The 25,493-nt window shown below is 60.2% G+C and overlaps 4 protein-coding genes across 9 annotated transcripts in view; 3 read left to right on the top strand and 1 right to left on the bottom strand.

The window, feature by feature from the left end:
* The first annotated feature begins 39 nt into the window (after positions 1 to 39).
* WDR97 (WD repeat domain 97) lies at positions 40 to 9,884 on the top strand. The gene is made up of 24 exons (XM_055091315.1): positions 40 to 194; positions 398 to 528; positions 713 to 1,341; positions 1,532 to 1,653; positions 1,846 to 2,551; positions 2,623 to 2,765; positions 2,848 to 3,084; positions 3,161 to 3,251; positions 3,354 to 3,486; positions 3,577 to 3,698; positions 3,974 to 4,034; positions 4,206 to 4,661; positions 4,742 to 4,867; positions 4,963 to 5,046; positions 6,032 to 6,172; positions 6,243 to 6,455; positions 6,539 to 6,733; positions 6,840 to 7,037; positions 7,113 to 7,234; positions 7,314 to 7,498; positions 7,590 to 8,271; positions 8,368 to 8,429; positions 8,540 to 8,969; positions 9,248 to 9,884. The coding sequence occupies exons 1-23, from the start codon at positions 65 to 67 to the stop codon at positions 8,740 to 8,742; spliced, it is 5,172 nt and encodes a 1,723-aa protein (XP_054947290.1). The 5' UTR covers positions 40 to 64; the 3' UTR covers positions 8,743 to 8,969; positions 9,248 to 9,884.
* A 4,788-nt stretch (positions 9,885 to 14,672) lies between these two features.
* Positions 14,673 to 16,606, top strand: HGH1 (HGH1 homolog). Its single transcript, XM_007118187.4, has 6 exons — positions 14,673 to 15,324; positions 15,401 to 15,501; positions 15,600 to 15,698; positions 15,901 to 15,992; positions 16,084 to 16,206; positions 16,291 to 16,606. Exons 1-6 carry the CDS (start codon positions 14,699 to 14,701, stop codon positions 16,477 to 16,479), a joined length of 1,230 nt encoding a protein of 409 aa, XP_007118249.1. The 5' UTR covers positions 14,673 to 14,698; the 3' UTR covers positions 16,480 to 16,606.
* A 1,018-nt stretch (positions 16,607 to 17,624) lies between these two features.
* LOC129392851 (testis-specific serine/threonine-protein kinase 5-like) lies at positions 17,625 to 20,305 on the bottom strand. The gene is given in 9 exon segments (XM_055091314.1): positions 17,625 to 18,047; positions 18,375 to 18,490; positions 18,585 to 18,717; positions 19,033 to 19,097; positions 19,181 to 19,349; positions 19,352 to 19,370; positions 19,536 to 19,643; positions 20,013 to 20,035; positions 20,038 to 20,305. Coding segments are annotated over 9 exon segments (1,128 nt in total). The 3' UTR covers positions 17,625 to 17,820.
* A 4,188-nt stretch (positions 20,306 to 24,493) lies between these two features.
* Positions 24,494 to 25,493, top strand: part of MROH1 (maestro heat like repeat family member 1) — a 76,634-nt gene continuing 75,634 nt past the window's right edge. For 4 of the 6 annotated variants that reach the window (XR_008619514.1, XR_008619515.1, XM_024117487.2 and 1 more), the window contains exon 1: positions 24,605 to 24,692. The gene's annotated coding sequence lies outside the window, so the exon portion shown is untranslated. Of the gene's footprint in view, positions 24,693 to 25,211; positions 25,301 to 25,493 lie in introns of those variants that run through there. The other 2 variants (XM_055091262.1, XM_055091260.1) reach the window with 2 other exon arrangements.

Genomic DNA, 25,493 nt, shown 5'->3' with positions numbered 1-25,493 from the left:
GGGCCTGCTGCGTCCGGTATCCTAGCAACGGTCTTAGGGGGCTGTTGAGCCGGCGGCTCCTGAAATGGAGCCAGAAGTGTTGGATGCAAGCAATTCCTTTACCGTAGAAGGCGACCACCTGATTCCAGACCTGGACCTGGATGATGCCGACATCTACGACGTCCCAGACCCGGGACTGCTGAACGAAGAGGATGGTGAGGTGGCCCGGCCTCGACCCCCAGACGGCCCGCTTAGCCGCAGGCCTCACTCAAGCGCTGGTTCTGTCCTCTGGGAATGCAGCACTCCCCGGGCAGTCCCCTAACCTGACAGGGCCCTCAGGAGGGGCCTTGGCTGTCCATGACCTCCAGGGTTAGGGGCCCAAGGCCACACCGACAGGGCTTCCGCTGCCGGTTCGCAGAGTCATCGTTTAAGGAGCCGGCCCCACGGCTTTTTACCAGCAACTCTCGGTGGCAGAATGTGACCCCGAGCTCCCGTGCCCGCCAGCTGTGGCTGCTCCTGCGTACAGGCCTCCAGACTTTTGTGGAAAAGGTGCGGCTTGCCCATGGCATCTGTCTCAAGGCCTCTTTCCGGCCTGGCTCTTCCCCTAGGGGTCCCCTGCAGGACCCCAGCCCGGCTCCTCTTGGCTCCCCTAGGTGGGTGCTGCCTACACCCCCGCCCCCCAACCCCTGGCCCCCGCCAAGTTTACGGCAGGCTTGCTGGTCCCGGTCCGCAGGAAAAGAGAGCTGAGCTGCGCGTGGCGCGCTTGACGCACGGGCTAGAGCCGCTGCGCCGCCTGGAGGTGGCAGCCGGGCTGTGTTCGGTGGCACAGGACCCCGTGGGCAGACGCTTCGTGGTGCTGGACGGTGCGGGCCGCCTGCACCTGCGCAGAGAGGATGGCTGGGCGCAAGAGAAGCTGCTGGCTCCGGTCGCGCTTACAGGGCTGGTGGCAGTGCTGGGCGAGCTGGGCACTGTGGGCCGCTTTGTGGGCTGGGGCCCGGCGGGGCTGGCCATCCTAAGGTCCGACCTCAGCCTGCTGTGGCAGAGTAAGCCAGTGGAGCGCAGGGTGCCGGGCCGCGAGCCAGTCTGCTGCCTGCCGGTGCCCGACCCCGGGCTGCTGCTGGTGGCGGAGGCGGGCGGAAGCCTGGCGCTCTGGAAGTTCCGTGCAGGGGGTCGCTGCCTGGTTCCTCATGGGTCCCCTCTGCGGCTGCCGCCAAGCCTCTCGGGTGCGCTTGGGCGTCTGGCTCTGGGGCCTCGGCATCCCCCTCACGTCCCACGCTGCTGCGCAGCCTGCGGCTCAGCCGTGCTCACCTTTGATCTGCACACCTGGGCTCTCACAGATGTGCGTCGGGATCTGCACAAAACGTGAGGAGGGGCCCAGGGGCTGGTGGGAGAGGGAGGAATCATGAGGTGAGTCCGCGACAGAAATCCAGTCGTGGCATGGGTGCCGGCGCATACGCGCGCGCGCGCACGCGCACACGCACACACACTCACACTCACACACACTCACACACACTGCAGTCTTGAGTCCACAGGCCTCCCTCTCACCCCTCAGCACCATCTCCGACCTGGCGTACTGTAGAGAGGTGGGGGCCATGGTGACAGCTTCCCGGGACAGCACGGTGAAGGTGTGGGAGGCTGACTGGCAGATCCGGATGGTGTTCGTGGGACACACAGGTGTGCCGTGCCACAGTGGCTATTGAGGCCTGGTCTCCCCTCACCCTGGGCACAGCCCTGCCTTCGAGAGCTCCGGGCACAGGATCTCCACGGGCTCCTGGCCAAGCTTCTCCGCCCTGGTCATGACCCTGACCGACAGCTCCCCTTCCCTCAGTCCCTGGTGCGCAGGAGTGACCCGCGCCCCTCCCGCAGGCCCGGTGACTGCGGTGGCCGTGCTCCCGAACACAGCCCTCGTGCTGTCGGCTTCGCACGACGGGACGCTGCGCACGTGGGACCTGCAGGCAGGGGCGCAGGTGGGTGAGGTGGCGCTGAGCCGCCGGGGCCTGAGCGTGCCGTCGGAGACCGTGAGCCATCTGCTGGCTCCCGCCGGGCCCGGCTGGCCCTTGCTCTCCGTGCGCGCCCACAGTGTGGAGCTGTGGCGCGTGCGGGAGCTCTACTCGCCGTTGGCCCAGCTGTCGGCGCCGGTGCTCCACCTGCAGGTGGCGCCGGCGCTGCCCTCGCCCACGGCCCCGCTAGCGCAGCTGCCCACGCGCCTCGTGTGCGCCTGCGCCGACGGCTCGGTCTACCTGGTGTCGGTCTCCAGCGGACGCGCCGTGAGCGCGCTTCTGCTGGAGCCCGAGGACTGCGCGGCCGCCGTGGCCTACTGCCTGCCCCGCGAGGTGCTGTGGCTGCTGACGCGCGCCGGGCACCTGCTGTGCGCCAACGCAGCACGCTGCCCCATGCGCGTGCTGCACCGCCTGTGCCCGCCACTGCCCCCGGCGCCGCGGCCCTGCTGCCTGCACCTCTACAGCCATCTCACAGACCCCCGGAGCGCGTTCACCACCTGGGAGATAGTGCGCCACGACAAGGGCGAGCTGTGCCGCAGCGACGTGTCTAGGGCCTGGAAGGACAAGAACCGGTGCGTGCCGGAGCCAGCCAGGGCTGGGCGAGGCGGCCGGGCCCACACGAACACGCTGTGGTCACCCATAGGTACCTGCTCGTGGTGGGGCACACTGATGGCACCCTATCCGTACTCGAGTTGCGTTCCTCGAAGACGGTCTTCCGTACGGAGGCGCACGGCCCAGGCCCCGTCACCGCCATTGCGTCCACCTGGAACAGCATCGTGTCCTCCGGTGGGTACCTCTCCTCCCTGCACAGCCGGCCTGGGAACCCCTTCCCTCCCCAAAGGCCCCACCGTGGCTCCCGCGCCCACAGGGGGAGACTTGACCGTGAAGGTGTGGCGCGTCTTCCCGTATGCCGAGGAGAGTCTGAGCCTCCTGCGCACCTTCTCCTGCTGCCCCCCGGCGGTGGTGCTCTGCGCCCTCGGGAATCGCATCACCGTGGGCTTCGAGGACCTGAACAGCGCCACCTATGGCTTGGTGCAGTTTGGCCTGGGCAACAGCCCACGCTCTGATCACCGGCCCCAGGATGACCCCACGGACCACATCACCGGTGAGCGGGCAGGGCAGAGGTGAAGTCCGGGCTGCCAGATGGCTCTGGCCCCTGACCCTGAGTCCTGGCCCCCCAGGCCTGTGCTGCTGTCCCACGCTCAAGCTGTACGCCTGCTCCAGCCTGGACGGCACCATCCGCATCTGGACCGCGGAGAACCGCCTGCTGCGGTGGGCTGGGGCTGGGGGAGGGGTGGGGGCTTGCCTCTGCTGCTGCCTCTGTGTTCTGTTCCAAGGAGCAGGGCCGGACTGTCGGTCTGAACAACCCTCCAGGCTCCTGCAGCTGAACGGTGCCCCTCAGGCCCTGAGCTTCTGCAGTAACAGTGGGGACCTGGTGCTGGCCCTGGGCTCCTGCCTCTGCCTGGTGGCCCACAGGCTCTACCTGCCCACATCTTACCTGATTAAGGTGTGCACTGAGCACAGGTAGGCGGGGTGGGGCTGCTGTGGGCAGACAAGCCACCGAGGCCAGGGCTCCAGGCTCCTTTCCCCTGCTCAGAAGCTGTGCCAGGATGTCCCTGATGTGGTGGATGACCCTCCACTGCCGCTGACCAGCCAGGAGTCGCTGACCTCAGCCCAGCTGCAGAGGCTCGCCAACCTGCGTGGGGTGGCCAGCCTCAGGTCTGCCGGCAGGCCCAGCCGAGCCGTCCTGGAGGCCCCGACCTGGCTCCCCTGGGTCAGGGCCCGGCCGAGTGCTCCCAGCCTGAGACTCCAGGGCCCCCAGGCCCCTTGGCCACCCACCGCAAGCCCGTCCCAGTCCCGGCCTTCCCACTCCTGGCTGTTTGTGGTTCCCCACCAGGGGCCTGGCCACCACCCCTGGGTCCCTGTCCCAGCCTCTGCCCTATCCCACTGGTAATGCCACCCAGCGTCCCACCTGTGTCCCTCCCTGTCTGCAGCGCAGCCTCGTCTTTCATCCATCGCCAGACGGCCACGCCGCAGCAGCCAGTGTTAGAGAAGGTGGGGTGGCTCCTGACCCCCTCTCCACCGCAGTGCCCCAGCCCTGCCCCCCGACCCCGGCTCAGGCCCTTCCCCTTCAGTCCCTGGGGCAGGCCTGGGATCCCTGTACTTGTCTAGGGGCACGCAGCAAGGCTCAAGGAAGGATGCGCTGACCCCTGACCCTCACCCCAGGACTTGGAAGCCCTCGTTGCCCGGGACCAAGACCTTCAGCAGTTGAAGCTGGGGCTGGTGGGCCCTGCAGCCCGGCCCCCACCCACCTGGCAGCAGTGCCAGGAGGCCTTTGATAACTACCTCCGTCTGATTTATGGCCCTGGTCTGCTGGTGAGTGTGGGGCCTCCCCAGTCCCTCCCTTCACCCGGGGCCTCTGACACTGCCCGTCTGCCCTGCCCTCCCTGCCAGGGCAAGTATTCCGGAGGAGAGTCCCAGCAGTGGCGCACCGTGACCCCCACAGTGGAGAGACAGACCTGGGACGTGTGCGCCCCGCCCAGCGATGTCCCCGATCTCGGGGGCGTTGAAGCCTCGCCACCACAGGACCTTGGGGCCCTGGGCCAGCGCTCTGCCCGCCCTCCCCGAGTCCCCTTGCCTCCCCCCCGCACCCCCCGGAGGCTGCACGGCAGAGCATCCCAGGTGAGGCTCGCGGCCACTCCCACCCCTCTGCCTTCACCTCGTGGTTCCTGCCCCACCCCTGACTCCTCCTTCCACCCCAGCTGCTGGCCCGCTCCTCCCCGAGCCGCGAACTGGGCCTTAGTCTGCATCTGCAGCTGCAGTTGGAGCGGCTCCACGGGGAGAAGCCCGTGGCCCCGGATCCACTGTCCTCCCCCCTGCAGCGCAGGGTGAGGGGCCCAGGCAGGTGGAGGCTGCCGCCCGAAGGCAGAGATGCAGGGACACTGGGGTCCAAACTCGGCTCTGAGCCCTGTCCCATCCCCAGACCCCCCTGCTGCTGAAGAGGCGGCCCCAGGAGCGCCTCTCCAAGCTCAGGGCCTTCTTCCCTGCCGCTGTTCAGCCCTATGAGGTGAGAGCCCCTGGCTGTCCTGAGGCCCTTCCCTCCCCGGGGAGGGGGGGGGCCTTCTTATGACGCCGTCTTCCCTTTGCTGTAAGCCTGTGTGCCCGACTCTGACCCGAGGGCCAGGCCCACCCGCACCCGTCACCCCCGGGCCCAGTGTTGGTGCTGCTGCGCTCTGTGTGCCCTGACTCCTCACTCTGGGAACTGGCTGCCAGAGGGCCAGGGGCTTCAGAGCAGGAGCCAGGCAACGCCAGGGCCTCTGCCAGCGGTCGCTTCTGCAGCCGCTCCCTAGCGCAAGGGTTGGGAGGCTGGGGCCTCTGTGGACTTTGTCTGGGAGACCAGAGTCCCCTCCCTTGAGGGGAGCAGTCAGTGCGAGCCGGCCTTCCCACTCTCTTCCCCTCCAGATGCCCAGACAGGCCCAGCCCCTTCTCCCCACACATCTGGCACTCTTACCTTCCCGGGTGGGTAACGGATCCTTCCAGCTGCTACTCCACCTACCCAAGCCCCCAGTAGCCCCCCTCGAGCTCCTATCGTCCCCTTCGTTTTTTGGCCACGCTGCGCGGCTTGTGGAATCTCAGTTCCCCGACCGGGGATTGAACCCCGGTCCAGCAGCGAAAGCACGGAGTCCTAACCAGTGGGCCGCCGGGGAAGTCCCTCCTACCGCCCCCTTCTTATCAGCGTCTCTGCTCCAGGACCGGGGGCTGAGTCCTGTGGAGACCATGTGGGTGTCAGGGCTCCCCAAAGGCCAGCTGTTACCCAGATTTCCCTCCTCAGTTACCACAGCTGATGCCACACTCACCACCTGCCCTTCGGCCTGATTTCTAGAGATTCTTTCTTCCTGTCTGTGTGTCGTGGGCAGAGCGTGTGAGCCCAACTCAGCTCTTGGACATCGGGCGGGCAGAGCTGGGCTGGTGGCCGGGGTGCCCTGCCAGCGTGGTCTCTGGGGCAGGTGGAGTCCGGGCCCTCAACCTGCCCCGCTGTGCTCCACCTGCAGTACTGGCGGCGGCCCATCCTTTTCCCGGGCTGCGTGCCCAACTCGGTGGTGCTGCAGCAGATGTGGCTGCCTGTGGAGGTCGGCGGCCTCGGAGCCCTAGGCCCGCTCAGGCGCCGCTGCGAGAGCAAGGGGCGGGGCGGGGCGGGGCGAGGCGGGGCGGGGCCGGCTCCATGCCGCGCCCGCGGCCACGGCCTCGCTCTCCACTTCGCAGCCAGGCGGGAGCCAGGAAGACCTGTGGCTGCCGCGGGGCAGCAGGCGGCCGCGCGCCAAGCGGCAGGAGAAGCTGATCCAGTCGTTGGGAGAGGAGGGGGAGGAGGAGGACGACGAGGAGGAGGGGCAGGATCTGGACTGGGCCTCGGATTCGCTGGGCCCCCACAGGCAGCTCTCTGACCAGCTGCTGGAGGCGGAGGAGCAGGAGGCTCAGGTGGGCGTCCGGGGCTGGGCTGGGCAGCGGCGCGGGAGCTGCCTGGGGAGGGCAGGGTCTGCAGCTGCTGCCGCTGCCCCTAGAGCCCCGAGTGTCTCATCCCGAAGCCCATGGGCTCCCGCGAGGACACCGCCAGGGCCGAGACCTGTCTTCACTGCCCCCAGTTACACTATGGGCACTCGCTCTGGGAAGAGCGCTACGGGCATCTGCCTAGGTTTCTGCATTTTTTCGTCGGCCAGAACTGGTTCAAAAAGCTCTTCCCCATCTTCACTCTGCAGGTTCGGGGGAGTTCTGGAAGCACGGGCTCAGGTATGGGAGGGGGAGGCTGGAGCTGCCGGGGGCGGCGCAGGGGGCCAGGCCTCCCTCAGCACCAGATCCCTGCAGGCGTACCCCGAGGTGGGCACGGTGGAGGGCCTGGCCTCGCTGTTCACGGACCTGCTGGACGAAGCCTCTTGGGCAGACCGTGTGCACATCCTGCACGCGCTGCTGAGGCTGCTGCCCGACGTCAGCAGAGACCTCTGTAGCCGGCTGCAGGGCATCCTCGTGCGTTTGCTCAACCTGGACCAGCCCCCCAGCCTCCAGGTGAGCCCCTAGTCCCGAGGCCGGCCCCGCCCCGCCCCAGGCCTCGGGCCCCAGCGTCGCTCCCCCTGCGCTCAGGACGGGACGCAGAAGCAGTTTGTGATGCTGGCGCTGCAGCTGCTCCTGGCCTGCTCCCTGGAGTCCCGCGAGGTGGTGCTGGAGCTCCTGTGCTACTTCCTTTACTCGCCAGCCTCTTGCCGGTGAGTCCCGCTCCCTTCTCCTCCCCGCTCCCCGCTGCTACCGGGGAGGCCGCCCAGAAGCCTCCCACACCTGTCCCAGGCCGGAGCTCAGGAAGCTGCTGGATGGACTCGGCCTTCAGGACCCGCAGGGCTTCCTGCTCAAGGAGATGACGACCTGGGTCCAGGGCTCGGACCTCGCCTCCAAGGCCGCACTGCGCAAGCGCTGCTGCCAGAAGCTGGAGGAAATGATCTGGCAGCTGAAGGTCTGGGCGGGCGGGGGCGGGAGTGGGGGCGGGGCGGGGGCGGGCCACCGCCCGCAGAGCCTCTCGCCTTCTCCCCAGGCTTTTCCCAAGTGCAGAGGGGAGAGCCAGGTGAGGCCAGCGGGCTCTGCGCCTCTTCCATCCTCCCCCATCCCTCACCCCTTCCCCATCTCCCGGGATCTTCCTGCGCCTCCCCAGGAGGGAGTCTGGGGTGGGGTCTCAGGCTTGGAGCCAAGGGCAGCACCTCTCCGGCCTCCACTGGCCAACTCCCCAGCAGATGGAAACTGTGCCGCCTGCGGTAGCCAAGTTGTCAGAGATGCTGCCCGAGGTCTCAGAGACCTCAGCACTTCACCCTCCTTCGAAGGAGGCCCTGTCGCAGGTTCCCGTGGTCTCTGGGGCAACTGTTCATATCTCTGTGACGCCCTCACCGGTGGTCTCACCCGGAGAGCCGGACTTGGCCGCCCTGGAGCCGCAGGCCCAGCAGAGGCTCGCACAGACGCGCTTCGGGCAGACCCGACGACGTGCGCTGTCCGAGATACTGAGGCACTTCTGCCCCTGGCCTGAGGCCCACTTGCGATCCTCCGCACCAGCTGCGGAGGATGAGCCACTGTCTCTGGAGCAGACGGACTGGTCACAGTCAGAAATGCTGGACCTGGGGCCCATCGACGCGCTCAACTTCTTCTGCGAGCAGCGTCGGGCTCGGCAGCAGGGCCCCCTGCAGGAGGAGCCCAAGAGCCCGCCGCCTCGCCCGCCCCCACGGAGGCCCAGCATGGTGGTGCCACAGCCCCGGGAACCCCGGTGAGCACGCCACGGGTCCCTGGAAGAGGCTGGGGCAGAGCCTGTGTGGAACAGCTGAGGCACGGGCTCAGCCAAACCCGCCTCCTTACCCTCCAGGCACCACTCCATCCTCCGGCTTCAGGAGGCCAAGGTCCAGAGGTCTCCAATGAAACTGAGGGGTGAGTAGGGACAGGGGTAGAAATCGGACCCTGACCTCTACCCCATCCCAGCCCAGTCCCCGCGGAGCACTGACCCCACCCCAAGGTCTCACTATACTGCTGGCCCCCAGGCCGAATGCTGTCCCGGCTCTGGGCGGGCCGCACCCTGGATGGCGCCATCCGGACGCTGAAGCTGCCACTGCCCCGGGTGGAACTGCAGCCTTTCCCCCCAGACTGGCCCAGGCCTGCCCATCCGCTGCCCCCGCAGCTCCTGCAGCCTGCCCTGCAACGCTACTTTCTGCCAGATGACACGGACCCTGACAGCTACAGCTGAGCTGGCTGGTGACCCTGACCCGACCCCGCCTCCCCCTCTTCCCTCCAGCATGGAGTCAGGACATGGCTCTCCAGCCGGCTGTTCACCCCAGCCAAGGCCCAGGGCCGGAATAAAGTCCAGAGGCCACGGCCAGCACACTGGATGCCACCTTCACCTTTGGGGGCCACTGATGTGGGCAGGGGGGTCTGGCCGGTGTGTCACGAACCTGCTGGTGGCCAGCTGCACGTGTGAGGCAGGAGCTGGGGGACTGGTGGGGTCGGGGATGGGACAGGGTCTGGGCTCCGGTCAGCACGTGGTAGAGCAGCGTTCTCGGTGGGGGAGGGCCTGTCTGCCCAGAGAGGGAACCCACCGCACGGGCGTGGCCCTGCTCAGGCACTCAGCCACGGTGCTCAGTTAATTACTGGGGTCAGGAGGAGAGGGGGAGACTTAACGGGTGGGCCGGGGAGAGGGGAGGGTCTGGGTGGTCCCAGGTGTGTGTGGGGGAACTTGCAGTCATTTGATGCAGGTGAAACCAGGAGTCCGTCGGAGGTTTGCTACCTTTAGGCTGGAAAGGAGAAAAATTAATGAAGAGACCGCGTGTGCTTTATCCAAGAAGCAGTGAAGGAGCAGTGTTCTCTGGACCTTTCAACTTAAAAGTCACCAGGAGATTGACCTTGTCTGTGAAGCACAGGGTCTCGGGGCCTCGGCCTTCTTCTGAACTGCCATGACCTCAAAGGGCACTGACCCAACCACACGTGGAGCCCACGTGCGCACTGGCTATTAGGAAGGCTTTTGTGAAGGGCCTGTTCTAGCTTTCTATATCCCGCTGCTGGGTTGCCTGAGCAGCGATTTCTTTCCTGTATTTTCAGCCTCTGACTTTAGACATTTGTGCTCAATGGCTCTGTGGTTAAACTTGGTCTCCCACACCTTTCCCACAGCCCCTAACCTGTGCCGGGGCTCTTGTTACAGGGCTGCCGAGTGGGCAGCTCTTTCCTAGGCCAAGGAGGGCCAGAAGTGCCAGGTCCAGATAACTGAAAGACTTGACTTTCTTATAAAAGGAACTGCACCTGCTAAAACAAGGACTGGGAGGTCCGTAGTAGTCTGCATCTACTGGTGTTTCTATGTTTCGAATTACAGAAGCAATAAATGCTTTAAAAAATACAGACATGGGAATTCCCTGGCAGTCCAGTGGTTAGGACTCCGCGCTTTTACTGCCGAGGGCTCAGGTTCGATCCCTGGTTGGGGAACTAAGATTCCGCGAGCCATGTGGTGCAGCCAAAAAAAAAAAAAAACAACCAACACACAAACGTGAGAAAGTAGGGCAAAAGTTTAAACAGGTCAAAATTCCCACTAATCATAAAGGAAAACACTAATATATTTATTAATACATATTAATATATAACTATTTTAAAATTAGGAAATACATTAATCAAAATATACTATTAAGAGAGTAAAAAAGTCAGGCCACAGAGTGGGAGAACATATTTGAAATACATGTAACTAAAAATGGCTTGTCTCCAAAATATATAAAGAAGTTCTACAAATTAATAACAATAAAAAAAAAAATCACACAACCCAATTAAGTGTACAGAAAGCTAGAATGGGATCTCCACTATAGATGTTGAAATACCAAATATATATATAGCAAACATAAATATATATATCTTTCCACTTCCTGACCGTGTGACGTTAAGCAAGTTAACCTATGTTCTCTAAGCCTCAGTTTCCAATCTATGAAATGTGGATAATAATGCTACGATACCTCACAGGACTGCTGTGAGGATTAAATGAATTGTTGTATCTAAAGCACTGAGCAACAGTGCTGAGCACAGCGTAGGTAGATAGAAAACAATGCCGGAACACTTCCTCACATCATTTATGAGAGTAATTTTCAGAAGAGTTGAAGATTGGAATGTAGAAAATAAAACTATAAATATATCAGAAGGTAATTTAGAAAAATAATTAACTTAGAACACTCAGAAAAGACAGATATTTGCTGATTTAAAAAAAAAGTTACGGCAAAAGACAACATAAAGACAAAACAAAGCAGATCATACATGTAAAATTCTAAAAATTTAGGAAGAAAACATAAATCCTTTGGACCTAGCAAATGATGAAGAAGAGTCTTGACATAACGCCCAAGGCACCAGATGTAAAAGAAAACAAATCAATAAATTGGGCTTTATCAAATTTTAAAACTGCTCAGGGAAAGGCCTTGTTAATAAGATGAAAAGACAATCTGCAGACTGGGAGAAAATATCTGCAAATGACATATCCACAAAGGACACATATCCAGAATATATAAGCAACTCTCAAAATTAACTAAAAACCAAACAATCTCATTAGAAAACAGGCAAAAGAAACAAAACAGACATTTCACCCAAGAGGAGATGAAGATGGCAAATGAGCACGTGAGAAGATGCCCCCCATCACCATCCATTAGGGAAGTGTAAATTAAGAATGGCTCAGATTTAAAAAGTGACGCCACCAAATGCTGGAGAAGATGTGGAGCAACTGGATCTGTGTACGATGCTGGCGGGAGGGTAAAATGGTCCAGACACCGGAAAGCAATTTGGCAATTTCTTGAAAACCAGGACTCGGCAATCATACTGCTGGGCATTTATCCCAGAGAAATGAGGACTTAGGTCCACACAAAACCATACTATGCACCAATGTTTATAGCAGCTTTATTTGTAACAGCCCCAAACTGGCAATGACACAAAGGTCCTTCAACAGGTGAATGGCTAATCAAACTGTGGCACATCCACACCATGGAATACTTCTCAGCAATAAAATTAAATTATTAACACAACAACCTGGATGAATCTCCAGGTAATTATGCTGAGTGAAAAAAGCCAATCTCAAAACATTCCATTTAAATCACATTCTTGAGGTGACAAAATTATAGAGGTGAAGAACAGATTAGTGGTTGCCTGGGGTTAAGGATGGGCAGGAGAAGGCGGAGCAGGAGGGAGATCTTTGTGGTGATGAAGCTATTCTCTATTTTGACTGTGATATTGGTTACACGAATCTACACAAGGGATAAAGAGGCATGGAAGGACTTCCCTGGTGGTCCAGTGGTAAAGAATCGCCTTACAACGCGGGAAACGTGGGTTTCCACGTTCCATGTGGGTTCGACCCCTGGTCAGGGAACTAAGATCCCACATGCCGCAGAGCCACTATGCCCGTGCGCCACAACTACTGAGCCTGAGCTCTAGAACCCGCAAGCCACAACTACTGAGCCCACGTGCCACAACTACTGAAGCCCGCGTGCCTAGACCCTGTGCTCCGCAACAAGAGGAGCCACTGCAATGAGAAGGTGGCACATCGCAACAAAGAGTAGCCCCCGCTCGCCGCAACTAGAGAAAAGCCCGTGCGCAGCAACGAAGACCCAGCACAGCCAAAAATAAATAAATAAATAAGTTTTTTAAATAAATAAATGAATAAAAACACACAGGAGGGGCTTCCCTGGTGGCGCAGTGGTTGCGCGTCCGCCTGCCGATGCAGGGGAACCGGGTTCGCGCCCCGGTCTGGGAGGATCCCACGTGCCGCGGAGCGGCTGGGCCCGTGAGCCATGGCCGCTGGGCCTGCGCGTCCGGAGCCCGTGCTCCGCAACGGGAGAGGCCACGGCAGAGGGAGGCCCGCATACCACACACACAAAACAACAACAACAACAAAAAAAACAAACACACAGGAGCCTCCTTAAAGGGGCTTCCACTGGCCAAATTGAGGATCAAAATAATGACAATAAAGTATTATATTTCTTTGAATAAACTAGGAATCCACGAGACTTCATTGCCATAACTAAGAGAAAGCTTTTATCCCTACAATAAATGATAAAATTAGAAAATAGCCATTTGGTAACCATCACGGTAATAACTAACTCAGAGAAAAAAACAATATATGCAAAAACTAGGGAGTGAAAGGTGGATGAGGAACGGAGTGTTTATATAGCCTCAAAGTATCCCCCCATAAAATACTTATTAAATACAAAAAGAAAAAGAGTAATCTGACAGGGAAGAAGCCTGGGCCACTCCATCTTAATTAAGTGATCAAAATAAGCCTCTCCCATGCTGAGACAAACTGACATTGTGCCACCTGATCGGACAGGATGAAAAGAACCCAGGATTTCCTCCAGAGCATTCCTGCCAGAAATGCACAACCTAAATCTAATCAGGAGACAACCAGACAAATGCAAATCGAGGAACATGCTACACAATAGCTGGCCGGTGGTCTGTGTCAAGGGCAGGAAGAGCTGTTCCCACCTGAAGGACAAAAGAGGTGAGACAAAGGTCATTACTGGGGTGACCTGGGAATTTGAGGTCTCTGGGTCAAGGCTATATGGGGGTTCTTTGTACAGTTCTTGTACCTTTAACTTTGAAATCACTTCCAAACACTTTGGATCTTTTAATTCACCGTGGGCATATTTAAGGCTCCCTAGCTGGTGATTACTGTAAACACTTCCTTGATCCAGTCAAATCACAGGCCTGCTCATTAGTCCTCTGCTCACGCCAGTGGGCCCTGAAGGTGCACATTTTTGTCTCAATCAAAAGTACCCACCAGAGGGCATCATTTACCTAGGATATCCACAATATTCTAATTCCATACCTTGAAGAATTTTCAACTCTTATGGCCTGGCCGGGATCTGTGTGTCCCGAGTATGTGGTTGCCTTGGAGAGGTGGCACGTCCTTGGACTCATCCATCCTCTTCCTCAATTTCCATGGGAATTTCAGGAAAGTTTAGATTGGGATTGAGGCTATGGGTCTCAGGCGAGGCAAATCCTGGCTCTTGGACGTTATGACCTCCTGACTTCAGGGGCATATTTTTCCCTGTAAGCGGCTCTTCTGGGCATCACTGCCCCTAGAGGCTTCGTCCTAGCCCTTAGGGTGAAACAAAAATAATATCAATCTATTAAGGGGCTTATAACCTATGTAAAAGTAAAGTACATAACAAATAACCCATGAGTCAGGTAATAAGTGGGGGAAAACCCCTATATTAGAAAAGAAGAAAGGTCTCATATCAATGACCTCAGCTTCTACCTTAAGAAACTAGAAAAAGAACAGCAAATTAAACTCAAAGTAAGCAGAAGAAAGGAAACAGTGTCAAAGTAGAAATCAATAAACTTGAAAAAGAAAACAATAAAGAAATGAATCCAAAAGGTGGTTCTTTAAGACCAATAAGGGCTTCCGTGGTGGCGCAGTGGTTAAGAATCCGCCTGCCAATGCAAGGGACACGGGTTCGAGCCCTGGTCCGGGAAGATTCCCACATGCCCCGGACCAACTAAGTCCGTGCGCCACAACTACTGAGCCTGCGCTCTAGAGCCCACGAGCCGCAACTACTGAGCCCGCGCGCCTAGAGCCCGTGCTCCGCAATGAGAAGCCCGCGCACCGGGACGGAGAAGCCATCGCAGTGAGAAGCCCGCGCACCGGGACGAAGAGTAGCCCCCGCTCGCCTCAACTACAGAGAGCCCGCGCGCAGCAACAAAGAGCCAACACAGCCAAAAATTAAAAAAAAAAAAATTCCGCAAACTGAATACAACCATATATAAAAACGAAAATATATCATGATCAAACGGAGATTATGCCAGGAATACACTAGAAAGTCATTGATCCTGCTTTTCTTCCCGCGAAGACGGATGTCTGCCAATCACGAAGGAAGAGGAAATGCAATCGGTCCGCTATCAGCGGCTGGCCGGACCTCCACGGGACGGTGCCACGCCGGGGCCCAAAGCTTGTCCCGGCACGACCCCCCACCACCGCGCAGAGCCCGAGGTCCCCGTCTTCCGGCCGGCAACCAATCCCACAATCCCCCGGGCCTTGACGTGGCCCCGCCTCCTCGCGCCGGTCACGCCCCTTGCGCAGAGTCGATAGCCTCGGATTGGTCGCCGTGGCTTCCGCCACCCTGGTGGGCGGGGCCGCTGCCCACCTGTAGGCGCGCCAAGTAGCTGAGCTTGCGTAGCGGAGCACGCCGACCGGCATGCGGGAGGACGATGGGGACGTGGGCAGGTCAGCTGGTGGCCTCGCCTCCGTAGGGTCGCCGATGCTGGAGGTCGGCCCGAAGGCGGAGGCGGCGAAGCTGCTGCCCTTCCTGGCGCTCGGGGCGCGGGCTGACCTGCAGGCGGCGGCGGCGCAGCATGTGCTGGCGCTGACAGGCTCGGGGCCCGGCCGCACGTTGCTGGCCGGCCAGGCGGCACTGCTGCGGGCTCTGGTCGAGCTGGCGGTGGCCCCTGCTCCCGCCCCGGCCCGAGACGCCGCTCGCGCGCTAGTCAATCTGGCCGCCGACCCCGGCCTGCACGAGCCGCTGCTGGCGGCCGAGCCCGGACTACCTGCCCGCCTGCTGGGCTGCGCGTTGGACCCACAGTGGCCCTGGGCCGAGGAGGCGGCCGCCGTGCTGGCTAACCTCAGCCGCGAGCCGGTGCCATGTGCTGCGCTGATGGCGGCGCTGGCGGCCGCTGAGCCTGGGAAGCCGGGCCTGGAGCAGCTGGTGCGCGCGCTGTGCACTCCCGGTTACAACGCCCGCGCGCCCCTGCACTACTTGGGGCCAATGCTCTCCAACCTCAGCCAGCGTCCTGCGACGCGCGCTTTCCTGCTGGACCCCGACAGGTGAAGGAAGCCCAGGGCGCTCGCGGGGAGGGGGTGGAAGTGAACAGGGACGGCACTGAGTGGTCTTTCCCTCCAGGTGCGTGGTCCAGCGGCTGCTGCCCCTTACCCAGTACCCGGACTCCTCGGTGCGCAGGGGCGGGGTGGTGGGGACACTGCGAAACTGCTGCTTCGAGCACCGTGAGTGGTGGTGGGGAAGTTGCCGTGTCGGGGAGTGGGAGGGATAGACTGGACCCTGGAGCCCCTCTGGCCTGGCCTCCATTCCTGTTTCTCCTCAGGACACCATGAGTGGTTGCTTGGGCCTGAGGTGGACATTCTCCCCTTCTTGCTGCTGCCCCTGGCTGGGCCTGAGGACTTCTCTGAGGAGGAGCTGGAGCGTGAGTGGCTTGGGTCGAGCCTCAGGGTTGGTCTGGCAGGAGGGGAGGCCAGTGGGTGTAGAGGCAGAAGGAGGTGTCCAGATCACGGCCCCTTCTGAAACCTTCTAGCAGGGAGTTGCTGAGCCCAGATGGGCCTTACAGTGGCAGGGTCTTGCCTAGCAGTCCAGGGGCCAGCATAGGGACCCAGTGCATTTACCCCTAGGGCTGCCAGTCGACCTGCAATACCTGCCACAAGACAAGCAGCGAGATCCTGACGCCGACATCCGCAAGATGCTCATTGAGGCCATCATGCTGGTGAGCAGACGTACTGCTACGTAACGTCACCGCCCCCCACACGCTTACATATTAGCACACTGATGTCTGGACCACCTCTGCCCTCTCCCAGCTGACGGCCACGGCGCCTGGTCGGAAGCAGGTGAGGGACCAGGGAGCCTACTTGATCCTGCGTGAGCTGCACAACTGGGAGCCAGAGCCCGACGTGCGGGCGGCTTGTGAGGAACTCATCCAGGTGGGTGCAGGGTTGGGGGAGTGGTGGGTGTCCACCGTGTGCCAGCCAGCCGCTCACCTGCTTCCCCTGCCTGCCCTGCTGCAGGTTCTTATTGGGGACGAGCCAGAGCACGGCATGGAAAACCTGCTGGAGGTGCAGGTACCTGAGGATGTTGAGCGACAGCTGCAGCAGCAGGACCGCCAGAAGCAGGAGCGACTCGAGCAGGCGCAGCGGAGCCGGAGCCGCGGTCCCAGAGACGCAAACAGAGGGAGCTGCACCCACCCGAGGCTGTGAAGCCGCCACCAGCTCCGGGCCCGCCGTCGCTCGCCGTCCGTCCAGGCCTCCCAGACCAGGCCCGCCTGCAACTGCCGGCAGCCCTCGGGCCCCTTGCTCTGAGGGCGTGCCCTGGTGAGGAGCAGAGCCGTCCTTAAGCTTCAGGTCTTTGCTGAGGGTTGAGGGCACCTCCCTGTGCCCTGCTGGCTCCGCGAGAATGCTGGTTGATCAGAGGAGGACTGTTCAGCCAGAGCTGGTCCAACCCTGTGACTTGCTCAGGTATCTCCAGGGGGATGGCCAGCAGGGCTGGACAGAAAAACACTGCAAGCCCGAGGGGCTAGCTGGAGCTTCCCAGTCCCAAGGGTGCTACAGGGCTCTGGGCATAGGGGGGCACCCAGGTGCTTGCAGTGCCCCTTGGTACCAGTCCCACCCCAGGCCCCTCCATTCTGGGGCCCTGCCTGAGACCCAGCCTCAGAGGGCTCACCTGTTGAGATTTTCACCAGCCACAGCCTGTCCTGGGGTGTACCCAGGGCTGCACCCCTGTGGCCTGTCCTCGGAGCGCTTGCGGGTGTTGCCTCGCCTTCATGCTCCCCACCTTTCCACTTGACCTGTGCCCAAACCTACCCTCAGCTCTGTGCAAGCTCCTCAAGTCCTGTTTCCCAGTCCTGGACTGATCTGATGCCCTCGCTCTCCCCCACTAGCTAGGCCCTCTCCTTGGTCAGCTTGCCTGAGCCTCAGCTCCCCAGAACCCCTTGCCTACCAAGCTGAGAGCCTCCCTGATGTGCCTGCAGCCTTGCCCTTGGCTTAAGTCTTTCCCCTGATCACTCTCCAAAGCTGGAGACAGCTCCACTGGCGCGCCCATCAAGGCTGGCTTCTTCACGGGTGCCGGGTGTCTCCCTCCTCTGCGGTCCCCTCTCTATTTCCCCCTCCCCCCAGATAAATAAAAGCTCTGGCCTGGAGGCATGTGGACTGATTTCCAGATGCCCCAAGGCCCGCGGCCCTCTTCCTGCATTGAGAAGTCCACACCGTTGGCTCCAGAGAATAAACGTTCTATTGGGCGTCGCCACCACCCTCCCACCCACCCTCAGTTAACCAAGTAGCGTCCAGGCACGCTCCGGATGGCAGACGTGGAGCATAGAGACAGCGGACACCTGGAGGGGCCCACTGCGCGACTGGCCGTCTCCGTGCTCCAGAGTCGCACCTCGTCTCGGGGGAGACTCCGTGGGCTCGGGCGCCGGACCAGAGGCACTCTCAAGGGGGGTTCCCTGTTGCTGGGGTCGCCACAGGTGCAGGAGCGGCCTTGGGGGATCTGAGTCCGCTCTGGGCTCCACGTTGTCTGGGGACGTTGGGAGCTGGGACTCCTCAGGCTTCTCCGCAACCGACTGCAGTGGGAGGGTCGGGTGGGGCGCTGAGGAGCCGCCCACCTGCCCACACTGGTGGGCATGCAGCACCTGGTATGACGCCACCGAGCTCGGTGCGGAAGAGCGCATGCGCGGCGGGCAGCCTCCAGTGGTGCGCGGCCACCTGCTGCAGGCCCAGGCGCGCTCGCGGGCGCAGCTGGCGCAGGCCTCGGATCGGGTCCTGGCACTCTGCGGGTGAGGGCTCAAGGATGCGGCCTCCAGATGCCACTGCCCCTCCACCCACCGTCTCGCGCCCCAGCCCGCGGCCATCACGGCCAACGATGCTGGCAGCTTGGAGGGGTCCTCCCATTCAGTCTTCCCAAACGGCCGTAGGGTGCCCGTGTTTCACACGTGGGGAGACAGGCAGAGAGGTGAGGCGACCTGCCCTGGGCTAGTGCAGGGTTCAGACCTAGCGGGGCCAGCAGCCCATTTCCCCCTCTCCGGACCCAGCTCTCTCTTGCCGCCCACCTGGGTGCGGGCTGGGATGGGGAAGGGACACAGAGTGGAGGCGCTCGCCTGGGGACAGGCCTGGCCGTAAGGTGGGGCCCCAGCGCATCAGGTACAGCATGCGGTGGGGCTGGCTCTCCTTGAAGGGCAGCTTCCTGGTCACCGTGGTGTTGAGGATGACACCTCTGGGGGCATGGGCTTCCCAGGGCGTGCCCCCTCCCCACCCTGCCACTCCCCTCCCCTCCCTAGGGGTCCTGGAGCCCGTGAGGTGGCGCTCACAGGCTCCACGGGTCAGCCTGCTCCCCGCTGTACTTCTTGCTCGTGAGGATCTCCAGAGCTGCGTAGGCCACAGAGCCGCAGAAGGTGCTCACCAGCGACTTCTTAAGCCCCGACCAATTGGCAAAGCCGAAGTCTGCAGGGGGCGTACAGGGAGGGCGCGGTGGCGGGTGAGGGGCGGGATGTAAGTGGGCTCCTGCGGGGCGGCTGTGTGGTGGGCACGGGGTGTGTGGGGTGACTGCAAGTGTGGCTCTGGGTGAGGGTGGGGCGTAGGCCTCCTAGGGGGGTTGAAGGACAAGGCAGACGGGTCAGAAGTCTGGAGCAAGCCAGTGTAGACACGGGGTGCCTGGCTGGGGCAAGAGTGGGGTATGTGTGGGCCGCAGAAGTCGAAGACCTCGGTCAGAGTTGGCGCAGGCTGGGGGCAGGGTTGGGGGCCGGGCCGCAGGCTCACGGCTCCGCTTTAGGAAACCTCGGTCATCTGGCAGGATGTTCTCACACTTTAGGTCCCTGCGTGGGGAAGCGGAGGTGAGGCTGGGCCCGAGCTCAGGCGGGTCTCTCCATGCGGTGGGCGGGTGGGCTGGGCGTCGCCCTCAACTGCCATGCCTGAGTTGTGGCAGCGCGCCACGGCACTGACTAGCTGCCAGAACAGCCTGCGGGCCTCCTGCTCCAGCCCCGGGCAGCGGCAGTGGTCGGACACGGCATTGATGTGCTCCAGCAGGTCGCCACAGGCCGCCAGCTCCAGCACCAAGTAGGCGCGCCAGCTGCTCGGTGGGTCTCGTAGAGCTGCACCTACTGGATCCTGCCCTCCTGCCGTCACCCTGAGGAGGGGCCGTCAGGTGCACTGGATTGGGGTCTCAGGATGGGGCTGGGCTCGAGCATCAGGGTCCCAGGAGGGGAAGGGGGCAGGCCTGGGCTGGGCAGGAGGGGCCGGGATGTCTTGGGGTCTCTGCCCACCACGTTCAGGTGCTTGTAGGTAGCACTGAGTAACGAGCTCTCACGGGGCAGGAACTTTCAGGAGAACTCCACAGAGGCCTCCGCGGTGGAGACGATCTTGATAGCCACCTGTGGGGGTGGAGGGTGGCCACTGTGTGAAGATGACAGCCCCTCGGGGGTTGGAAGTGGCGGAACAGGCCCTGTGGCCTTTGTGCACGTTGCTGAACTTGGCTGGGCAAGGCTCGGCGAGCAGCATCCTTGGGGGGCAGCTCTGATCTTCCTGCTCACCCGTGTCCCAGGCACTTATGTGTTCAAGGGGTCCAGGAGCTAGGAGTGATCAGCCTGCCCGAGCCTTGGCCTTCAGAGAGGATGCAGGACCAGGAGGGAGCCAGAGCACCTGGGAAGTACCTGAGTGGGGGTAGGACAGGGGCCTCAGGGCTGGGCTGGAGGGTGAACCACGGATCCCCCACCCCATGGGGAGAAGGTGGCCTGCCTCACCGTGGTGTGGCACTTGCCCCGAGGTCAGAGGCCAGCTTGGAGTTGTGCTGTATGCGCTCCTGCGTGGCATAGGCCAGGTAGACTTTGGAGGAGGCCCCAGAGCCGATCTTCTCGGAGGAAGGCAGGTAGCCGTTGTCCCTGCATTCGCATACCTGCTCCATGAAGGCTCTCTGGTCCATGAAGCTCTGGTCTGACCTTCCGGGGGTCAGGGCACTGTGGAAGGGGTTGGGGCCATCCAGCTCACCGCAGGGCCTTGGGGATGGGGGACGGGAGGCGTGACTGAGGCCTGACATGTGTTAGCGGGACAGGGGTGATGGGGCTGCAGGAGGCCAGCTGGGACCTGCACCCCTTCGAGGCTGCAGCCAAGTTTCTGAAGTCTTGCTGGGACTGGGGCAGAGATAGGGGAGGGACCAGGGCTGAGAACACGGGGTGGGAGGCTAACACAGCTGCACAACGATGGACTGGCATGGGGGAAGGCAGGCTCTGGGATAGCAGGGAAAGATTCTAGAGTGGAAGGTTCTAGAGCTGTACCTGCAGTGTGCCCTCGAAGGGGGTGTCCTATCCCCCAGGACTTGCTTGCCCTAAGAACATCTTGCTGGAACCAGCCCTGCCCTGCATGAGGCCCATTCTCTGGGGTGAGAACCCCAAGGGCCAAAAGCGGCCTTTTTTTGGCGGTGCTGTGAGGCTTGCGGGATCTCATTTCCCTGACCAGGGATTGAACCCAGGCCTTTGGCGGTGAGAGTGCCAAGTCACATCCACTGGCCTGGGGACTTCTCTGGTGGCACAGTGGTTAAGAATCCACCTGTCTATGCAGGAGACCCCGGTTCAATCTCTCGTCCAGGAAGATCCCGCATGCCACGGAGCAACTAAGCCCGTGCGCCATAACTACCGAGCCTGTGTTCTAGAGCCCATGAGCCACAACTACCGAAGCCCACGCGCCTAGAGTCTGTTCCACAATTAGAGAAGCCACCGCAATGATAAGCCCACGCACCGCAACGAAGAGTAGTCCCTGATCGCGGCAACTAGAGAAAGCCCAGACGCAACAGTGAAGACCCAACGCAGCCAAAAAACAAAAACAAACAAACAAAAAAAACCACTGGCCAGCCAGAGAATTCTCAAAGCCACCCAACCTTCCTCTGCTGAGGCCTGGAAGCTTCTGCTCAGGCCAAGACCTGCTGCAGAGGCCTTTCCCCCAGAGCTCTCTATACACTTGATGACACGTTCCCAAGCAAGCAAGTAACCCTCGCCGCCCCCCCCCCACCCCCCCGCCGCCGGGTCCACCTCAAACCCCCAGCTCCAGGAGAGATAAGCCAACACGGTCCCTCCCTTCTCCTGGCCCCTGGAGTCTCCTGTGAGTGCTTTTACCATGGGGAGTAGCAGCCGATGTTTCCTGAGTGCCTTCTGTGAGCCAGGTGCTGTTCTAAGCTGCAGCTACCAGCTCCCAGGGTCCTGCTGCTGTGCACAGACCGCACCTGACGTGCCTGTCCTGTGGTAGGCAGTTCACACCCAGGATTTCAGATCTGAGCACCACCAAGTGATGCCCCCTTTCCAGACGACACAACTGAGGCCCCAGTCGTAGTCTCTCTTCTGTGAGCTGGACGGCACGGTGGCCGGGGGCTGCCATCCTGGCAGTGTCTGTAGACTGGACTTGTCCCCACTGGGATCCACGGTCCATGGGGTACTCCCACTGCAGGGAAAGCCTTAGAATGCTTGGAATTGAACTGCCGCGACACATTTTGTCATCCCTGTTGGACTGTGAACTGCTTGCGAACAAGGCTGGTGTTTGATATTCCCTTGCTCACCCACAACCCTTGTCTAGCAAACTGCCTGGAGTATCGAAAATATGGACAAACTAACTGGTTTGCTACTGACCTGGGGGTTAGGAAAAGAGAAGCTAATCCAGGTATTTCAAGGGGAGGGTAACGTTATATTTGTCTTTCTCTTTCTGACTTACTTCATTTAGCATGATAATCTCTAGGTCCATCCATGTCCCTGCAAATGGCATTATTTCATTCTTTTTTATGGTTGAGTAGTATTCTGTTGTATATATGTGCCACATCTTCTTTATCCATTCATCTGTCAATAGACACTTAGGATGCTTCCGTGTCTTGGCTGTTGTAAATAGTGCTGCTGTTAACACTGGGGTGCATGTATCTTTTCAACTTACAGTTTACTCCAGATGTATCCCCAGGGGTGGGATTGCTGGCTCATATAGCAACTCTATTTTGGTTTTTTTTGAGGAACCCCCATACTGTTTGCCATAGTGGTTGCACCACTTCACATTCACACCAACAGTGTAGCATGGTTCCCTTTTCTCCACACTCTCTCCAGCATTTGTTATTTGTAGACTTTTTAATGATGGCCATTATGACTGGTATCAGGTGGTACCTTATTATAGTTTTGATTTGCATTTCTCTAATAATTAGCAATGTTGAGTATCTTTTCATGTGCCTGTTGGCCGTCTGTATGTCTTCTTTGGAGGAACATCTGTGCATTTTTAAAAATAAATTTATTTTATTTATTTTATTTTTGACTGAGTTGGGTCTTCATTGCTGCATGCAGGCTTTCTCTAGTTATGGTGAGCCGGGGCTACTCTTTGTTGCAGTGCGTGGGCTTCTCATTGCAGTGGCTTCTCATTAACAATGTTGAGTATTTTTTCATGTGCCTGTTGGCCGTCTGTATGTCTTCTTTGGAGAAACATCTGTGCATTTTTAAAAATAAATTTATTTTATTTATTTTATTTTTGACTGAGTTGGGTCTTCATTGCTGCATGCAGGCTTTCTCTAGTTATGGTGAGCCGGGGCTACTCTTTGTTGCAGTGCGTGGGCTTCTCATTGCAGTGGCTTCTCTTATTCCAGAGCATGGGCTTTAGGCATGCTGGCTTCAGTAGTTGTGGCATGTCCGCTCAGTAGTTGTGGCTTGCGGACTCTAGAGCGCAGGCTCAGTAGTTGTGGCGCACGGGCTTAGTTGCTCTGCAGCCTGTGGGATCTTCCCGGACCAGGGCTCGAACCCATGTCTCCTGCATTGGCAGGCGGGTTCTTTTATTTATTTTTTTTTTTTGCGGTACGCGGGCCTCTCACTGTTGTGGCCTCTCCCATTGCGGAGCACAGGCTCCGGACGCGCAGGCTCAGCGGCCCTGGCTCACGGGCCTAGCCGCTCTGCGGCATGTGGGATCTTTCCCGGGCCGGGGCACCAACCCGTGTCCCCTGCATCGGCAGGCAGACTCTCAACCACTGTACCACCAGGGAAGCCCTGTCAGGCGATTCTTAACCACTGTGCCACCAGGGATGTCCCTTCTGTGCATTTTTTCGATTGGGTGTTTTTTTGTTTTTTTTTATTGAGTTCTATGAGCTGTTTGTATGCTTTGAAAATAAAGCCCTTATTGGTCGCATCACTTGCAAATATTTTCTCCCATTCCATAGGTTGTCTTTTTGTTTTGTTTATGGTTTCCTTTGCTGTGCAAAAGCTTTTAAGTTTGCTTAGGTCCCATTTATTTATTTTTGCTTTTACTTTTATTGCCTTGGAAGACTGACCTAAGAAAACATTGGTACGATTTATGTCAGAGAATGTTTTGCCCATGTTCTCTTCTAGGAGTTTTATTTATTTTTAAATTTTATTTATTTATTTAAGTTTATTTATTTATTTTTGGCTGCGCTGGGTCTTTGTTGCTGGGCCTGGGCTTTTCTCTAGTTGTGGGGAGCAAGGGCTACTCTTGGTTGTGGTGCGCAGGCTTCTCATTGTGCTGGCTTCTCTTTGTTCCGGAGCACGGGCTCTAGGTGCCTGGTTTCAGTAGTTGCAGCTCGTGGGCTCAGTAGTTGTGGCTCGTGGGCTCTAGAGCGCAGGCTCAGTAGTTGTGGTGCACGGGCTTAGTTGCTCCGCGGCATGTGGGATCTTCCCGGATCAGGCCTCAAACCCGGAACCCGTGTGGTCTGCATTGGCAGGTGGGTTCTTAACCACTGGGCCTCCGGGGAAATCCCTAGGAGTTTCATTGATGCCTGCTCATCTTGATTCCCATGGTCTGTTGGCATACTGGGCGTGTGCCTCCAGTTTGCGTGTGTGTACCTGTTTGCGGAGGGTTCCTCGGCCCTGCGGTCTCTGGGGTGTTGGTTGGGCGTTCAGTGTGTGTTCATGTGTGAGAGATATAGGGCATGACAGTGCCTGTGTGTCCCTGGACAGGTATGTGCCTGTGAGAGGACCGGCTTTGGGGCGCACTGACGAGCCGAGCCGGCGTCGCCGATGCCTCTCCCGGTATGTGGCGCGGTGTCTGTGTGCCGGGATCATCGCGGTGTAAACGTCGTACGAGGACACAGCAGAGTGGGAAGGGAGCCGCGTCCTGCGCCTGCGCAATGGCCGGCCGCACGCCTTCAGGCAGACAGGGCGGCCCTACTGGCGCTCAACAGTCAGGTGGGCCGGTCACGGGGCGGCCGGGGGCGGGGCCGAGCGCGAGGCGGAGTTTGCGCACTCTGACTCTCTGGGGTTCGGGGGGCCGGGTGGAGAGGGCGAGAGGGACGCACCTCCGACCAGTGAGCGCAGAGATCGCTTGGGGGCGGGGCCGGGCTGCTGCGCGCCAGGCCACGGTTGGCGGGGGGCGCGCGGTGTGCTCGCCACGTGGCCCCGCCCACTCCGGTCAGCGGCAGGCGGGAGGGCGGTTCCCGGGCTGCGGCTGCCGCGGCTCCTCAGGTAAACGGGGTCGGGTCCGGGGACCGGAGCTGGCGGCGGTCACTCGGCGAGGCGCCCCTCGGGGAAGCCTGGGCTGCGGACTCTCGGGCCGCCCCCTTGGCCAGGCCGCCGCGGGAAACCGAGTCAGGGGGAGCCTCTCCAAGGTCACCGGGCGAGCGCGGAAAGGGTCCCGGGCGTCGCGGGGCCGAGCCCACCCCCTTCCCCGGGCTCAGGTGCGCCCAGCCCCGCGCGGAGCCGGATTTGCCGCGTCACAACCCGGAAGAGCGCCCTGGGAGCCGCGCCGCTCACATTCTGCCTCGCAACGGCATGGGGAGACCGGCCCCGGTGCCCGTCCCCTCCCCGGGGGTTGCTCGGTCCCCAGTCCTAGCGCCTGTCACCCCGGAGGCGTGTGGTCCACGTCCTTGCTCCCCCTGGGGGAAAACGGGGTCCCCTCTATGGGAAGCTGAGCCTAAACCCGAGAGTCCCAACGCGCAGGGGCCGTTGTATTCGTTCCATTTTCTCTTTGGCTGTCGAGCAGGGAGGTACTTTGTCCACAGTCCTGAGGGTTACTGGTCATGTAAGGTAGGCGTGAAGCTGGAGGGCTGCAGGAAGTCCCGCTCTCAATCCAGGTGAGAGCTGCGTGGAGCTAGGCCCGGGCTGGCTCCCAGTGCCTGGGCTCTTAGGCCCAATTTTGGGTTCTGGTTCTCCTGGAGCGCCAGCACAGCTAGGGCCTGAGGTTCCCCTGTGCCGGCCCAGCCGGGGTGGGGGCGGGGCTGACTGGTCAGCTCAAGGGCAGTGAGGCACAAAGGGGTGTGGGGGGCA

The sequence above is a fragment of the Physeter macrocephalus genome, chromosome 15 (assembly GCF_002837175.3).
Source record: "Physeter macrocephalus isolate SW-GA chromosome 15, ASM283717v5, whole genome shotgun sequence".
Classification (NCBI taxonomy): Eukaryota; Metazoa; Chordata; class Mammalia; order Artiodactyla; family Physeteridae; genus Physeter; species Physeter macrocephalus.
This window is presented reverse-complemented; position numbering and strand designations above follow the sequence as displayed.

Bases quoted from the DNA above. Each gene is read 5' to 3' on its own strand.
- WDR97 (XM_055091315.1), top strand. From the start codon at position 65: ATGGAGCCAGAAGTGTTGGATGCAAGCAATTCCTTTACCGTAGAAGGC. The intron at 4,035-4,205 runs GTGGGGTGGCTC...CCCTCACCCCAG, and splicing joins AGCAGCCAGTGTTAGAGAAG to GACTTGGAAGCCCTCGTTGC. The intron at 4,662-4,741 runs GTGAGGCTCGCG...CTTCCACCCCAG, and splicing joins TGCACGGCAGAGCATCCCAG to CTGCTGGCCCGCTCCTCCCC.
- HGH1 (XM_007118187.4), top strand. From the start codon at position 14,699: ATGCGGGAGGACGATGGGGACGTGGGCAGGTCAGCTGGTGGCCTCGCC. The intron at 15,502-15,599 runs GTGAGTGGTGGT...GTTTCTCCTCAG, and splicing joins AAACTGCTGCTTCGAGCACC to GACACCATGAGTGGTTGCTT. The intron at 16,207-16,290 runs GTGGGTGCAGGG...GCCCTGCTGCAG, and splicing joins CTTGTGAGGAACTCATCCAG to GTTCTTATTGGGGACGAGCC.